General features: G+C 31.4%; 2 protein-coding genes and 1 long non-coding RNA gene across 4 annotated transcripts; 2 read left to right on the top strand and 1 right to left on the bottom strand.

The window, feature by feature from the left end:
- Nucleotides 1-2,353: 2,353 nt before the first annotated feature.
- LOC110658189 (protein REVEILLE 6) lies at nucleotides 2,354-10,648 on the bottom strand. Of its 2 annotated transcripts, none has more exons than XM_058139459.1 (8): nucleotides 10,345-10,648; nucleotides 9,396-9,453; nucleotides 8,819-8,909; nucleotides 8,553-8,726; nucleotides 8,353-8,451; nucleotides 3,757-3,866; nucleotides 3,545-3,604; nucleotides 2,354-2,942 (listed from the first exon to the last, which is right to left on the bottom strand). In XM_058139459.1, the coding sequence occupies exons 1-8, from the start codon at nucleotides 10,551-10,553 to the stop codon at nucleotides 2,820-2,822; spliced, it is 924 nt and encodes a 307-aa protein (XP_057995442.1). In that variant the 5' UTR covers nucleotides 10,554-10,648; the 3' UTR covers nucleotides 2,354-2,819. The 2 variants fall into 2 exon arrangements, with proteins under 2 accessions (XP_057995442.1, XP_021671397.2); XM_021815705.2 differs by having other exon boundaries at nucleotides 8,819-8,942; nucleotides 10,345-10,645.
- Nucleotides 10,649-13,736: 3,088 nt separating this feature from the next.
- LOC110658191 (uncharacterized) lies at nucleotides 13,737-14,678 on the top strand. The gene is made up of 3 exons (XR_009145512.1): nucleotides 13,737-13,873; nucleotides 14,085-14,160; nucleotides 14,262-14,678. It is a non-coding gene; the product is annotated as an uncharacterized LOC110658191 (long non-coding RNA).
- Nucleotides 14,679-15,751: 1,073 nt separating this feature from the next.
- Nucleotides 15,752-17,030, top strand: LOC110658190 (heavy metal-associated isoprenylated plant protein 39). Its single transcript, XM_021815706.2, has 3 exons — nucleotides 15,752-15,977; nucleotides 16,198-16,273; nucleotides 16,474-17,030. Exons 1-3 carry the CDS (start codon nucleotides 15,972-15,974, stop codon nucleotides 16,794-16,796), a joined length of 405 nt encoding a protein of 134 aa, XP_021671398.1. The 5' UTR covers nucleotides 15,752-15,971; the 3' UTR covers nucleotides 16,797-17,030.
- The last annotated feature ends 805 nt before the right edge of the window (nucleotides 17,031-17,835 follow it).

Below are 17,835 nucleotides of genomic sequence, written 5' to 3'. Positions count from 1 at the left end.
ATATATATATATATATATATTGCAAAAATCTCATATTTTTTAAATTAATTATTGTTATATTTTTATTGTTTAAATTAATTTAATATATTTATATAAATTTAAAATTTTTAATTTTATAAATAATTAATTATAATAAAAAATTAATAAATAAAAATAAAAAATATAATTAATTTATAATTTACATATATTTATAATTTTTATCTGTATATTATATTATATTATTTATAATATATATAAATGTGCAAAATAAGAAAAAAATATCGGATTTACTTTTTATTTTTTATATTATTTATAATTTTTTATTATTTAAAATAGATATATTAAAATTTATATAAATTTAAAATTTTAATTATATTTATATATAATTTTAATTCGAAATAAATTTAATAAAAAATAATTTATTAAAATACAAAATTCATAATTTTTTAAAAAATAAAATACTTAATTAATTTATTCTTTTTAAAAAAAACTTTAGTTTAATTTGTTATTTATTTTTATTTTAATTTAAATTTTATTTTATTAAAATATTTTTAATTAAAATTGCAACTTACACACTATATAGACATTAAATATAAATATAACTCCACTATAAACTTAAATATTTTTAATTTTTAATAAAATCTAACAAAATTAATTAACTATATAACTTTATCATTTACAAAAAAGAGTTTTAACGTAGATAAAATTCTATGTACAAACATTTTTTATAAATTATAATTTTAAATTAAATCATGTTTATTTTTTTATAATTTACCACTCCTTTTAAGATTGAGTGATTTTGTAGAATATATATAATAAGCAAAAAATTAAGGTCAAATTCACATATCTTATACATTATTTAAATTCAGAGAAATTTCAATCTAAAATTGATAATATATATATTTCATATTATATAATATATTAATTTTGTAATTAACATACAAATTTTTTAAAATTATATATATATATATATATATATATATATATATATGTTGAGTACAACACACATTACTAGAAAACTAGTATATAATAATAATAATATATGGAACCGTCTGGGCCTGTTGAGCGTGCAACCCGGAATCTATTTGGATATGGGCTGCTGGAATGGGCATCCTTTCTTCTTATCCATTTGATTTAATTTTCTTTCTTTCTTTTTATTTTTCTTCAAATTCCATAAATTACGTTTATTTTCATATTTAAAATTTTTAAAAATATAAAAAAAAATATTCACCCGAAAATCATACTTCTCTAATCTAAAAAGACTTCCTAGTTATGCAATTGATTTTAATATTTTAAAGAATATAAACAATATCAACAAAATATAAAAACATCATTTAAATATTTAAAAATTATCCAGACATCTAAGTATTTAATTATTCAAAGTTCAATCAAATATTCAAATATAATCAAATATCAAAATATCATACAAATATTCAAACATCATCTAAATAAAAAAAAAGTTAATTAAAATTATACGAAGGCAATAAATATTCAAGTTGTGAATACAAGCTTCAATATTAGCTTATCAAAAAACAAAGCTGGCCTGGTTTCATGAAAAACGGTAATCCAGTATAGACTGATTCCATCCCAAAAATAGTGCTTTCTTTGAATGTAACTCTTATGACAAATATAAAATGACTTTTCTCAATTTAAGTTTCTATAAATAAATCTAAAGTTTAATCTAAAATTATCCTCGATAAAGCGACTTACATTTGATACATGCGCACCCCCATTCTCCAGGAATTGAGAGTAAAAGATCCTGCCATCTTGCAAAACGAGGGAAGGAACGCATACGTGCCGGATAAATTTTAATAATTATTTTTGAATTTATCTAATTATATTATTATAATCCATCAATTTAAAAATATAACATAAAATTTTATCAACTTTCATATTTTATATAGTAAAATTCATTTAATTTCTAATTATCGATTTTTCAATTAAACGTTAACCTGGACAGTCTCAACACGAAACTTAATCAATATTTCTCTTTTCTCTCTTAAATCATATGTAAATTGAATCATTCTCCTCTTTATAGATATAATAATTTTTCATATACAGAGAAAATAATTTTATATTTTATATAAGAGAGGAAAGAGAACTATTGATAAAAATACTATATGAAAATTATTTACATCAATTTCTAACTAAAAAATCAATTATTGAAAGTCACAGAAATTTTACTGTATAAAATTTAAAAATTTAAGAAATTTTATATCACATTCTAAAATTAAAAAAACTATATTGTTACAACCATAAAAGTTTAAAGACAGTTGTTAAATTTTATTCCATGTGTGCCCCTAGTGGAGACTGATTGCTAGGATCACGTATGGTAGACGTTCATCAATCAAAATCTTAACATTGACATCCAGCATTTGAAGACAATTCACGTATTCCATACATTCTTGCATTTTTCAGTGTCCTACAACCAATAAAATTACAGGGTTTCCAGACCGGATAGGCTACGGTAAAAGCACAAAATCAGGAGCCTAGAATAGGAATATTCGAGTCAAAACTTGAATACATAAGTGATTCAGCACTATACAAGAAAACCTAAACTTGGATCACTATACACTCTTTTAGGTTTTTTTTCCCCAATATATACATGATACTGGAATAATGAAAGTTACCTACAACTGAACGCATAATCCCCAGAGAGCAACTAATGACAAATAAAAAAATTGTAGCAGATGCCATTAATAGACGGCACTTGAAACTTCTACCAGTAGCCTTTCACACTGGCACATTTGATGATTCAATATTGGGTAGCAAAACTGCATGGAAGTTCAGGCACATCCAAGATCCAACAATGGTGAAGCATCATCATTTGGTCTCATTACTCACCCAAATTGAGCAACGTTCTTTGGTAGATTGTCTTTAAGGGTTTTGTTTGCAACAATTGCTTCTGTGTCATTTGCAACAATTGCTTCTGTGTCAATCTCATAAGAAGAGAGCAACCTTCTCTGTATCAATATCAGAAGGCATGTCAAAATTCAAAGTGAATAAAATGAATTTACTTGCTACAAAAGTGATGGTAACACATTTCAAGCACTTGAAAAAGTCAATTGGTCATTAGTCCACCTGCGATGGGGCCACAACCGTTGCATGAGGAGAGCACCAAATGCATAGGTGAGGCCCACTAGTGACACTTAGTGCTAGCATTTTCATTTTTGGACATGTTTCACACATATTTTATCAGGTTCTATTAGATTCAACCGATATGACATAAAGAAAAGCCAATCAGCTTGCTATCTGACACAAAGGCAAGAAGGGTACATCTAAAGAGTATCTGATATGTAACAGATAAAGAAATAATTTTGTCTTATTGAATGAAAAATAATGCGGAGAAAGTGAATCCATATAGCCGACCCTAATAAATTTTTAGGATCAAGACTTAGTTGAGTTGAGTTGAATGAAAAATGATGTTTATATGGACATAATTTAGAACAGAAACTGTGGATAGATCACATATGCACGCATAGCTACAAATAGAATGCAGTGTCAAAAAACATAAGCTGATAAATAACAACAAAGAAAGTGTGTTCTTTATAGAAATGCCACTTACATGATCTTCAAAATCAGGACTGGTCAGATTGATAGAGAGGTTTCTCATCAACAACAGCACCTGAACAGGAAATAAAGAAAAACAAATACTTATATTGTTAAAGCTGTGCTCAACTACTCTAGAACCAACTTTGCTAATATAATTATATGAGAAACTGATATATAAGAGCACCTACAAAGAAAAAAAAAATACAAGTTGAAAAGAAGACACACCGTCTCAACATCTATAGTGTCCATTTTTTTAAGTCTATACAGATGATTGGTAGCATTTGGATCAAAGACACTGCCAATAAAGCTGTATACTTGAGCAAAGTCAGGCAGAACTGCAAATAAGAGACAGTATGAATGCTAATAAGTGCTCGAGTATAATGAAATACAAATTATAATATAATTATCTCCGACTCACATAATTCAATAGTTTTTCAGGCCTCTCTATGTCTACCCAAAAGTAAAAACAATATGCTAAGCATAAGATTAAAAAGGGAGAAAATAGGACAACAAAATACACTAACAAGCAAATTTAGTAATACATATGAAGGTCTGAATATTATGATGGATTACTTGAACTTACAATTTGATGATATAATATGCGGAATACATTAAAATCTATGGTAATTCTATTTGGTAAGCAAAATGTAGACAACCACCAAACAAGTGCCAATTTGTTACAGATTTGATATCAGAGAAAGAAGTCAAATTTTCACAGACACCTACTACCAGAAATTAGGATATGCGTCTAAATAATCTAGTAGTTTGCGCTTAGTCGGTCCAAAGCCCGGATAAAAGAGGATGGTTGCGGTAGGTGACAACCAGCGTAAAAATTTCGTCACATCTTATGATATGGATTCAAATGATATAAACGTTGGGGCGTCCTCTACTTACGACGCGCTAGATCGGAGCCCAGGTGTAGTGAGAAATATGCAAGAGTGCAAGGCATTCACCGAAAGTGACGCGCCATGCCGGCACCCGAGTATGGTGTTAAGTGAGCAAGAGTTCCCACATCATGGATGAGTATGGGTAAAGAAATTAGTCCATAGGACAGATAGTAGAACAGATAATGGAACAGAACACAAGATAGACATAGAAAACAATAAAAGATATTATAGAAGGAGACCAATTAGGAAGGAACAGAATAGGAGGAGTATCAGGGTTGGTACTTGGAATGTTGGATCACTTACAGGAAAATTAATGGAGCTTGTGGATACCTTGGAAAGGAGAAGGGTGAATATTGCTTGCATTCAGGAGACTAAATGGGTAGGAGAGAAAAGCAAGGAAGTGGGTAATTCAGGGTACAAACTGTGGTTTACCGGAAAGGAGAGAAATAAGAACGGAGTGGGCATAATCATAGACAGGACATTGAAAGACGCTGTAATAGCTGTGAAAAGAGTAGGAGATAGAATTATACTAGTAAAGCTAGTACTAGAAGGAGAAACAATAAATGTAGTTAGTGCTTATGCCCCACAAATAGGACTAGATAGTGAGAGTAAACAAAGGTTTTGGGAAGATATGGATGATTTAATGCAAAACATACCGAATGAAGAGAATGTTTTCATTGGTGGAGATTTGAATAGATATGTAGGAAGTGATAGGCAAGGTTATGAGAATATTCATGGAGATTTTGGTTTTGACAGTCGAAATGAGGAGGGAAAAAGCATCCTAGATTTTGCTATGGCATACAACCTAATACTAGCAAATACCTACTTTATAAAAAGAGAGTTACATTTAGTGACTTTCAAAAGTGGACAATATAGAAGCCAAATCAACTTCCTCTTAACCAGGAAGACAAATAGAGCTCTATGCAAGGATTGCAAGATTATTCCAGGAGAGGCTTTAACAAGTCAACATCGGTTAGTGGTCTTGGATGTCAAGTTTAGGAACAATTCAAGTAAGGTCAGAAGAAATAGTGTAGCTCGAACAAAGTGGTGGGAGTTCAAAGGAGTAAAGCAAGTGAAGTTCAAAAATGAGCTTTTCGAGTCCGAAGCATGGAAGCTGGATATGGAGGCCAATGGCATGTGGATACAGGTGGCATCAAAGATTAGAGAAGTAGCTAGCAAAGTACTTGGAGAGTCTAAAGGACATGGACCACCCTCAAAAGAGAGATAGTGGTGGAATGAGGAAGTACAAAATGCAGTGAAGAGAAAAAGGGAATGGTATAAGAAATTACCTAAATGTGATAATAATGAGGCATATGAACAGTACAAGATAGCAAAGAAAGAGGCAAAAAAGGCAGTTAGTCAAGCAAGAGCACAAGCCTTTAAAAAATTATATGAGAAACTTGAAACTAAAGAAGGGGAGAAAGATATTTATAGATTAGCAAGGATGAGAGAAAGCAAATGTCAAGATCTCAATCAAGTTAGGTGCATTAAGGATAAAGAACGAAAAGTGTTGGTGAAAGATGAGGACATTAAAGAAAAATGGAGAAATTATTTTAATGATCTCTTTAATAATGGTCAAAATGGTAATAGCGTGAATATAGACTATAGAACAATAGAAAAGAATGTGAATTATACTAGAAAGATTAGATCTTTAGAAGTAAAGGAAGCACTTAAGAGAATGAAAGTGGGTAAAGTCTGTGGACTCAATGGAATACAAATTAAAGTGTGGAAGTGTTTGGGAGATATGGGAGTGGCATGGTTAACTAAATTATTTAATAAGATTCTAAACTCAAAGAAAATGCCTGATGAATGGAGGAGTATTTTAGTACCTTTTTTTAAAAATAAGGAAGACATACAGAGTTGATCGAATTATAGGGGAATTAAACTAATGAGCCATACTATGAAGTTGTGTGAGAGAGTTGTGGAGCATCGACTACGTCATGATACTTCTATCTCTCTCAATTAATTTGACTTCATGCCCGGTCGTTCAACTATGGAAGTAATCTTTCTCGTTAGAAGCTTGATGGAGAAATATAGAGATGTGAAGAAAGATCTACACATGGTTTTTATTGATTTGGAGAAAGCTTATAATAGTGTTCCAAGAGATGTTTTATGGAGTGTGTTAGAACAAAAGAAGGTATTTATTAGGTACATACAAGTGTTGAAAGATATGTATGAAGGAGCAACTACTATTGTGCGCACAGTGAGAAGGGACACAAGAGATTTTTCGATCTCAGTTGGATTACACCAAAGATCAGCTATAAGCCCTTACCTTTTTACACTAGTTTTAAATGAATTGACGAAACATATACAAGAGAGTATTCCTTGATGCATGATGTTTGCGGATGATATTGTTCTGATAGATGAGACGCGAGAAGGAGTCAATAGAAAGCTAGAGTTTTGAAAAAGTACTCTAGAGTCAAAGGGCTTTAAGTTAAGTAGAACGTAGACAGATTACATGCATTGCAAGTTCAGTGAAGGCCAAACTGGTGATATGGAAGAAATTAGTTTGGATGGAGTGGTACTATCCCAAAGTAATCACTTTAAATATCTCGGCTCAGTCCTTCAAGTAGATAGGGGATGTGAGGATGATGTTAGTCATAGGATTAAAGCCGGATGGTTGAAGTGGAGACGTGCCACGAGAGTTTTATGTGATCACAAGATTCCTAATAAGTTGAAAGGAAAATTTTACCGTACAGCCATACGACCGGCTATGTTATATGGTAGTGAGTGTTGGGCATTGAAAGAGTCGTATGCGTCTAAGATAAGAGTTGCAGAGATGAGAATGTTAAGGTGGATGAGTGGCCATACTAGACTAGATAAAGTCCGTAATGAGAGTATTAGAGAAAAGGTAGGAGTGGTGCCAATTGAGGATAAGTTGAGAGAAGTGAGATTGAGGTGGTTTAGTCATGTGAAGCGTAGACATACGGAGGCTCCAGTTAGACAAGTAGAGCACATTAGGTTAAAAGATAGAAAGAAAAAAGAGGTAGACCTAAATTGACTTGGAGGAGAGTAGTACAACATAACCTAGAAGTATTACACATTTCTGAGGATTTAACCCAAAATCGTTTAGAGTGGAGAAAACGAATCCATATAACATACCTCAAATTTTTTGGATAAAGGCTTAGTTGAGTTGAGTTGAGTTGAGTCTAAATAATCTAGTAGTTGCCACCATTCAGGTAAATCACTTATGGTTCTTCAAACTTAACTATAATGAAGAAAAGGCAAATGCTGGTAAGCATCATTCTACAACTAAAGTAAAGCAGCCTTATCAATTAGTTATGTGAATTACTAAATGATGATGCTAGCATCAAATCAACAACGACAGATAACTACATCCACTCAAGGATATCGCAGATGCGCATGTGCATCTGGACGCTGACATACAAACATGAGTGGCATGTGTAGGCTTCAGAGATTTGTCAAATTACATTCTAATTTAACTCTGTAAACTTGCCATGAACAGTGGTGGATATAGAAAAATTTTTCTCTGCAGTCAACATATAAAAAATTTGCATATCAAAAATAAAGTTTTCAAATTGATTTTCAAGTATTAAAACTTTAATATCTAAAAATTTAGTAGGATAAAACTAAGTCAATCTAACCAATACTTTCATGTGAAAAAAAAGGCTACTAAATTCAAGCAAGTCATACAAATAAGCAATTTATTTTTATGTTTATCAAAAAGAGGGTTCAATAATTAAATTTGTGAGGAGTCAATTTAAAATTTTATATTTATTTATATGAAATATTTTAATAAAAACAAGGGTCAATTGACCCCTCTTTTATTAAGTTGGACCCACCCATGGCCATGAACCAAATCTACTTTTAGTTCGGAATAATTTAAAACCAATATTGAAATGTTCTTACCATTTGATATCATTATCCACATAACAACTACAATTAATATGTACGAATGAAAGGAAAACCTTACCTCTCAATGGATGGCCATGATTCTCTAGCTCAGCTGTTTCCCCAATTTGTTTTGTTCTAGGAGCACTCTCAGTGCCAATGCAACAATTATTTGCCGCCACTAGTAACCGCATAAAGCACACATAATTTGGAAGCAAATGAGATCAGGGAATTATTTTGCAAAGATGTATTGACATTTGAAATAGGAAGAGTGTTTTAAACCTTTTGTTTGATTTGATAAACTGACCGCTGGCAAATTATTTGACCAGGAAGCTGCAGCAGCACTAGTTGTAGGGTTCATAGGCATTGAAGTGGAATCAGGCCTTTGAACAAATCCAGGTTCAATAAGAGCAGTTGATGATTGAAAGGATCCAGGAGGCTGTGAGAGCATTGGGGCTGTCAAATATTGAGAAATACAAAAAGTTAAATGACTTTTCTGATTTCCATATTGGAATAGCTAAATATGCTTAAAAATATACCATTCTCACCATTTTTTGTGGCTTTCTGTGGATATGGATAAGCAGCCTTCCTTTTAGGCCTAGGGGGAGGCAAGTGTTCATTGGTTCCATTCTTCTGAACCTTTAAAAAATACTTCTGTGCATGACTACGTATCTGCATAATATCACTTACAATTTTTCTTTTAGGTATTGGTGCTTTTGAAAAAAGAACAAAAAAGGGTGAAAGGGTTGCCGGGTGGGTTAGATGAAACCATACCAATTATGTCATTTAAACATATACTTCCTATTCATTGAGAAATTGCTGCAATAACTACAGTGAAAAATCCGTGTAAGAAAGTGTACAGTCTATTTTAGTTGATGTAAATTATTTATGACAATATCCTTGCTTCACCAAATGACACAAAATGGCTGGAGTAACATTCATGGTTACTCCAACATTTAAATCAAATAAGTAACAGAAAATACAAACAATCATGCAACAGACGCTACCAAAACATGAGAGAGGACCAGCAATATTGAATCTTTGACAATGAGAATGAAAATACAAGGGGGAACAACAATTACACTTCGTTAAGGACAATTTAAACTACAAAATTATCTTTGATACCTGAATAACTGATTTTGACCCAACAAATGCTTTAATCTTTTTCCAGTCACGATCAAAGCTGAAAAGGATTAACGTAAACATGATAAGGGTGTGCATGAAGAAAACAGGATAAAGAGGAACTTAACAACCATGAAATCCCTATTGTCAGGAATAGTTAATTCATTTTTGGATAGAAGTTTCCAACAAAATTGAGCCCAAAAATCATGAGATTGTTATTGCAAAAATGAGACGCCTCTTCTGAAATAATTCTGCAACATAGAAAATTGATATATGGCATCAATCCTGTCTGCTGGTCTCATCATTTTCTGTGTTTATAAATGAAACACGAAATAAATCACGTACACTACATTACTAAATTGCAGCATTGTGAAAAGGGGGGTGGGAGGCAACTGTACCTATACTTTGAATAGCTTATGTCCAACATTAGATTAATAATTACCATTTCTTCCCCATTTTTTACTGATGTTTTGCTAAAGTAATTTTTCAATACTGAAATATTTATTAATGATTTCAGGAGGGCGCCTCCGTAAACCTACGCTTCCATTGCATTGTTCAGCTCATAAGTCAGTCGTTTTTTTACTTTTGGCAAAATTATGAGGAAACATTACCGTCAATTAGTTAGAACCTTTTCAAAAGCATTCCATATCTACTTACTGCAACAGACTCAAATCCAAAACAAAGAACATTGACACACTATTTAATTGGCAAAAGAAATACAATCCCACTCTACATATATACTCCATCTCAGAACTCCTTAACCAACTGTATTCCTTAAATTCAATTTTCTTGTCCTCCAAATAAGAATTCAAGCACATCTCAAGCCAGGCCGAACAAAATTAGCTACCTAACTGAATTAAAACATACTAAATTCACATATAGTGAAGCAAACCCAAATTGAAATAGAAGCTAAACAATTTCAGTAAATTCAAGGAAATGATGAGGAAATTACAGTTGAAGAGCTTCGAGGAACTTGTCGTGCTCAGGTTCGGTCCAGCTTTCTCTGGACTTGGTGATGGTGTAGGGTTTTCGGATCTTCTTAGACGGATCCTCCGATGAAGATGTAGTGGATGCAGCGGCGACGGGTCCAAATCCGGGTAGGGCCATTCCGTTCGGTTCCAAGTAGAATCCGTCTTGCAGGTTCGGATTTTTTGAGACCATATGAGATATTGAGATTTGGGGTTTTAGCTTTGAATTATCATATTAAAGGAGAAACAACTCTTTTGCAGAGACACGAAGGGTGCTTATAGCAAGCATCGAGCTAGAATCTGATGCTTTTCGACTTTTCGTTTATTGTTGGCGATTGGCGTATAAGAATATGCCACGTATCACAACAGTAATTTTTTAATCCTTTCCTGGTGAGCTTACTTTTTGAGTTTTTTTTTTTTTTTCCTAAAACAAAAACAACACCTCTCAAATAAATCCCCGTGTGTGTGTATATATATATATAATGGGACTAAAATAATTAAAATTTGATTTTCAAATTTTATCTTATTAAATAATTAATTAATTGTTAAATTACTAATCTAATAACATTAGTATACTTTTTATATGAATTTTATAAATAATTCATGAATCTTTTTTCATATTATACGCTGGAATCATATGTTGCTAAATAAAAAGATTTGTAGTGTAGGGCTATTTACCTTGGCATGGTCTGCGAGGCACCTGATTTTCACTCCAGGAGCATAGTATAGTCGGTTCTTTAAAGAATAAAATAACAAGAAGAGATAGCTATCCTCCGGAGGGATGACCCATGTATCTCTCGGTTCCGAGTGGCCAATAAAATGGCCACACGAAGGTCAATACCCCTAAGAGCACATAACGTAAGATATTTAAGGTGGGTCCTACTAAAATTGCACCATTGAAAGTGCCCTGCCCTCTCTCTCCTCTTGTTGCTTTGTCTTTGATATTTTCCTTTTTTTTTTTTTCTTAATTTTTTTTGACAAAACATTCCTATTTCGGTTTTTAGTGGCTTCCAATAAATTATCAATCAAACCACTTATTCTCTTCTATCAGTCTCGATTACTTCGTCCCTCCACTATATCTTCACGTAAATTGCACACTCACTCCTTGTTTGGATGTCTGAAAAATAAGAAGAGAGAAAATAATTTTAAAAAAATAAGGAGAGATTGATATTTTTTTTTATTTGGAAAATAGTAAAAAATAAAGAAAGAAAAAAAATATTATAATTTCTTTATTATTTTCTTTTCAATTTATAAAAAAATATAAAATAAAATATAAAAAAAAGTAGATTTTTATAATAAAATTATAAAATTATTCTTCATATTTAAGTCCCTTTTTAAAATATGTGGCTTTAAATTATAAATTTATCACAACTTTTTTTTCCTTATTTTCAATCCCTTTCAAACGATGGAAAATAATTTTATTTTTATTTTTTATTTTTTTTATTTTCTTTTCATCTAAACAGAAATAAAAAAAATAATAAAAAAAATATTATTTATTTATCTCTCTTTATTTTCTTTTCTCCCTAAAAAGTTATTCAAACACAGTGTTGGTACAACTATGAGCTTCTAATTATCATTGGTTAACAAAACTCTTTTAATTAAGTATGTTCGTGATTTCAAGAGATATATTTATTATAATTATTAAATGTATAATAATATTTATCGGAATGGAATTGAGAGATGTATGATAGCAAATAATATCACCACAGCACAATTAAATATATATATATATATATATATAAACTATTCCTCTTATTGTGTTGTTGTTCTACCAACAAAATAATTAATTAAGAAAGCAATAATTAACAACTGAGTTCCTTTAAGAGAATTCAAGGTAATCATAAGAAAACATTAATTTTTCTTTACTACTGTAGAGGCATCATTCACCAACAACTATATTTCATTTATTTTCTAAAATTTTAATGAAAATTTTTATGAATAATGACTGATAATGATGTATTTGAATTAATTTTTACATTTTCTTAATGATATATTTTTATTTATAATATAAAATTTTTGTAATAAGTATGAATTTAAAATCAAATTTTTTTAAAAAATAATAAGGTACTTCACTCTCAATGATTTTTCATAAAATTTTATTTATAGAGATCATTACTTTATTATCATTATTATCATCCATATATATTATTATTATTATTATTATTATGATTTTTTTTGCTAAAACAACAAATAATAATCCCTTATATTTCAGATTTTTTTTTTTAATTTCAAGGGAAAATATTGTATTTAGTGGTTGTTGAAAAACTAAAACATGGATGAATATTCTCCGAATTAAAATACTAATGCAGACAATATAACCATTTGAGAATGGAATTTTATTTTATTCTAAAAGGCTAATGACAAATAAAAAGTTTAAAAGTAAAATATTTTTCAATTATTGTGGTAATTGTAAAACCACATATTATATACGTGAATAAATATATTTCATATCTTTTATAAATAATTTTTTAAAGTGCATAAATTGAATTTATTTTTATTGCATATATAGGTGTGATTGTAATGAATCAACATTTTTGAAAATGCAAATGTTAAGGTTTGATCAGTTCGTGTACAGGTTGGTGGTTTTTGAATCTTGGCAATTGTTCTATCGTGATGGCTGAGATGGAGGTCCTGGAATCAATCAATTTTTTTATTTTTTTCAAACGCGCAAATTTTTAATCATTGACCGCGAGATTTCTTGTTGCGAATGACTTGGGTTGACTCTAGCCTCACTTCACGGTCCGCTTCGTGGCCTAGATCCTGAATCGGATTGCCCGATCAGTTTGAAACCGTTTCAATAATTTTATTTTGAATTTAATTCGAAAAAATAATTTAATAGTCGAATTTAAAAAAAAAAACAAATCTTCAATTTTGATCTAATACAATTTAAAGTTCATAAAAAAACTTGGTTATTAAAGATTTTAATTTCAAACCAGTTTGAAATCTTAGATAAAAATAAATTTCAATTTAATTCAAATCTCATGTATAAAAGATTTAAATAGCTAATTTTACCTTATTATTTTAAATTCATCTTAAACATTTAAATTTTAAATTTAAATCCTATAATTTAAATGTAATATAAATGAATTAAATAAAATATTAAATTTAATTAATTTAATTTATTTTGTCGATTAAAATTAAAAACTGTTACACCAACCACTTATCATATGATTCATGCGCTGGACAGAACCGCTAATTATAGGCCGCGTATCATTTCTTATGGGTCCCACAACTTTGCAAACATTGACTCGTATTGGCCACAGCCCACAAGACAATACTTTTTCTAGTCAATTGATTTCGGTTGACTCGGTCGACTCGGTGGATGCTTCCTCGGATGCAAATGCAATCAGTCTTTAAATACAATGCAATAATCAATAGCATCAAATAATTTTCATCATCACTTCTAAGTTTTTAGTTTCTTTTACTCGCCTTCTCCTCCCCTTTACTATCAGTGCATTGTTTTTTGTCAGTTGGTTTTTCTATCATAGATTTTCTGAGCTCAGAGAGATGAAGGTGACAGTCATATATTTTATTCTATTTGTTACCTGTCACTTTTGGGGATTCTTCATCTTCTAAATTTCAACTTATTTTAATTTTTTTTCTTTGAAAACGCTGGTGTAAATTATTATTTGATTGATTAAACTTTGATTAAGGTTATGCTTTAGAAATGACTTTAATTATTAATTTTAATTATGTACTGATATATAATAATATTTTGCGGCAGAAACTAGTGCTGGCATTGGAATCATTTGATGAGAATGATAGGCAAAAAGCCATGAAGACAGTTTGTGGCCTTCCAGGTATTCAATTTAAACTAAACCTTTTTTTTTTAATCTTTTCTTTATTTAATTTGTGCACCAAGGAACTAAATAAATTAACTATTTGACCCCTTCATTTGTAGGTATTGATTCAATCTCCGCTGATTTAAAAGGTAAAAAATTGACAGTAATCGGAGACGTTGATCCAATTATCGTAGTAAAAAAGTTGAGGAAATGCCATTGCACAAAGATAATCTCCGTTGAATGAGCAAAAAAACCTGAACAGAAGAGTAGAAGAAATAAGAAGAGAAAGAAAGAGACGTTAAAAAAAAAAAACAAAAAGAGATACAGATGGGCTTCTTAAAGCCTACGGTGTTACTTCCAATCAAGGAGTAGAAGAATATTCTAATATTCTGTGCCATCTTCATTTTGGATCTTGCAAGGCTTCGCTGGACATTATCTTAATGTACTTTTTTTTATTAATCTTTTTGAGACTGACCTTATTGTAGATTGGTATGCCACTGTTACCATAATAAAATATAATAATATTTTTTTTAAAATTTTATTTTGTTACATTTTGTTATTTTTTTATTATTAAAAAAATAAATAGCCTCAAGTAATTAAAATTTAAGAGGAGCATTTTATTGACACAAATCTAAATTAGTCGGATCAGTGAGTTTTGAATACCGAATGATTTATACTAAATAATAATAATAAATAAGAAGGGATTGATTAAATAATTAATAATTGATTAAGTAATTAATCTTAATATTGCTGATGTATAAATAATATACACATTGAAGATAGGTTTTTGAAATCGTTAAGAAAAAATAGTTAGTATAGGCAAGTTCTCTAATTTTTAGCATTCTATCATATAAAAATATAAAAAATTTGCAATTTATTTATCAGTTATCAACTTCTTCGACCATGTGAAAATATTCACTTGGGTTAGAACTTTCAAATTGTAACGACTCATATGAATGAATTGCAGGGACATCGACGAAAACAAGAAGAAATCTTACTAATTAAGTCCCGTACTTTTTGAGTTCCCAATAAAATTGCTGCTGCCTAGCCATACATTGCCTTAACAATCCTTCCAGAAAATTTTAAACAGTTACCAAGCATGTCACAAAGTGCTCCAGAAGACGAATTGCTTTGTTTAAAAATGGAGCCTGGAGCAAATTAGCAGTAGCTACGGGGAGAACTCACGTGGGAACGGGGTATATAAAATGAAAGAAAACAAGGACTACACAGCAGCAGCGATCAGAGATTGAAAATTCGACGGTTGAACCAACGAGGAAGCACGCCCTTTTTTAAATTTCTTGCATTGACGGGATCTTCCCCCACCACGTGAGTGAGAGGGACCAAATTAAAACCCTTAGATGGAGAGGGAGAGGGAGTTTCGTGTATATAATGATTAACTTGACGCATCTAGCCATAATAAATTTCTCATTTTCAGTACTTTTGTCCTTTACTAGCCACTTGCGAAGGCCACGCAATGTGTACTGTAGTTTCCTGGAAACCCAAACGAAAGGTAAAGCACTGCACTATTGAAAAGTGCAATAATGGAGAACGATGTCGTTTTTTCAATAAAGGAATAGACGATTCGCATACGTTTGCTGGTCCTTCTTTTATTGGGCATTGACCGTAGACTAATGACCTTTTGGTCGACTCCCGCAGGCACAGTATCGTTTCTCCCCCTTTAAATTTATGCCCCTTTATCATACCTTCGTTCACCGCCGGGCCTTTAATTTCTCTTTGCCTTTTATCTCGTCTCCTGCCTCTCAGCCTTTTGTGGCTTTGGTCTGCAGTTCTCTTTGCAAGTTCAAGTTCGGATTTCTTAACTTATAAATATGAAGGTCAGAGTTTTATCTATGGATCTTTGCTTTGCTAGTTATCTCCGTTCTCCCTGATATGAAATCCTTTTAGATAATTTAGCGATATTTTCTATCGGAAATATGCGTGCGTGGTTATTTATCTACATTATTTTCACTTCATCTGTAATATTCAAAGATTGTGATTTGATTATTTCGAAATCGATCTATTGTAAGTAATATATGATCTTGGAATTTGTTGCAGAAAGTAGTGTTGAAATTGGAGCTACACGATGACAAAGAAAAGAAAAAAGCCATGAAGAAAGTTTCTGGCCTTTCAGGTATGGAATTTCATCCCTCTGCTTTTAAACTAAAGCCTCTGTTTGTCATCTCAGAAAATGAAAGAGGGGAATTTTAAAATTTTCCTTCTTTTCCATCGTTGTCTTTATCAAAGAATGAAAATCCAGATCTTAAAGGGTATCTAAATTTTGATTAAAAAAAAAAAACCTGAGCGGTTCTTGCTTGTATTGCAAATTTGTAGGAGTCGAATCGATCTCCCTGGACATGAAGGACAAGAAATTGACGGTAACTGGGGACGTTGATCCAGTACATATAGTGGGCAAACTGAGAAAGCTCTGCCACACAGAAATAGTTTCTGTAGGACCAGCAAAAGAGCCTGAAAAGAAGAAGGAAGAGCCCAAGAAACAGGAGCCAAAGAAGAAGGAAGAGCCCAAGAAAGAGACCAAAGAGAAAGACGATGTGGCTGAGCTTGTTAAGGCTTATAAGGCATATAATCCTCATATGACAACCTACTATTATGCTAGAAGTGTTGAAGAAGATCCTAATGCGTGTGTTATTTGCTAGGTAGGTCTTACAAGAACTTACAGAGGAAATAATCTAGAAAAAGGAAAGAAAACAAAAGAAAAGCATGTCTTTATTGGTTGGTGATAATTTGGATCAAATTAGTATCTATGATTGTACTATCTGTACAGTGAGTGATGTTGGGATTTTCAACTTTATGTTTTCTGGTTTTCTTCTTTCGATGTATCAAATTTTGGAAGTGATTTTTCATTAATGGGTGTTCTCTAAGGTTTTCCAGTCTGCTGTTTGATACATATTTAGGTTATCAGATTCAGATCAAATATTGGGCCATGTCACCTCTAAATTTGGCGTATATGAGGAATGTGGTTGTCCACGACTAATGTATTAAAGAAAATGATTACAAGAAAAGTACACGTAATGCCATGCTAATTAAACATGGGATTTGTGATGGTGGGGTTAATGTTTTCAAGTAAGTATAATGCAAATGTCATTAGGATTTGAGACTTGAGAGATAGTGGTTTGGTCATTACTCATTTTGTTAAAAGTTGTTAAAGGATACAACTTTATTGCCAACTTGGTTTTTGCTGATTCATTCAACCATCAACTAAAGTGAAATGCTGCCATTACCCAGATATTAGGCCTTCCAATGTAAGTGTGGCCCTCGCACAATTACATTCGAATCCCATTTTCTTGCCTGATATTTATCCATGGGTTGTGAAAGTTGTTATCATTAATGGCATTTTCTATGTGCTGATGTGAAATGAACAGGCTTAGCCGGCACTGATGTCCAGGGTGAGAAACGTGGGCAAAGCTACCAAACAAAATTTCCTCTGCCTCTTGCCTCTATCGCTATTATATGTTGGCTCTCGGTGCAAGTTTCCAATTTTTTTTTAAATACCTATATGTCTTCACGCATGATAATGGTCATTTAGGAAAAGAAATTTGTCTCTTTCAAAGAATTCAAGTTCAAAATTTTTAGACGGTGAAGATAGAGCAAACATACTTCTTATCGACTATGCGGTCCATATCAAGTTACCAGCAACTTGGCAAAAATAAATACCAAGGAATGAAGGAAACTGCA

The sequence above is a fragment of the Hevea brasiliensis genome, chromosome 17, assembly GCF_030052815.1.
Source record: "Hevea brasiliensis isolate MT/VB/25A 57/8 chromosome 17, ASM3005281v1, whole genome shotgun sequence".
Classification (NCBI taxonomy): domain Eukaryota; kingdom Viridiplantae; phylum Streptophyta; class Magnoliopsida; order Malpighiales; family Euphorbiaceae; genus Hevea; species Hevea brasiliensis.
This window is presented reverse-complemented; position numbering and strand designations above follow the sequence as displayed.

Coding starts and splice junctions, on each gene's coding strand:
- LOC110658190 (XM_021815706.2), top strand. Junction 16,274..16,473: donor GAAAGTTTCTGGCCTTTCAG/GTATGGAATTTC, acceptor GCAAATTTGTAG/GAGTCGAATCGATCTCCCTG.
- LOC110658189 (XM_021815705.2), bottom strand. CDS start 10,553: ATGGTCTCAAAAAATCCGAACCTGCAAGACGGATTCTACTTGGAACCG. Junction 8,452..8,552: donor TTTATCAAATCAAACAAAAG/GTTTAAAACACT, acceptor TGCGGTTACTAG/TGGCGGCAAATAATTGTTGC. Junction 3,867..8,352: donor TCATGGCCATCCATTGAGAG/GTAAGGTTTTCC, acceptor TCTTATTTGCAG/TTCTGCCTGACTTTGCTCAA.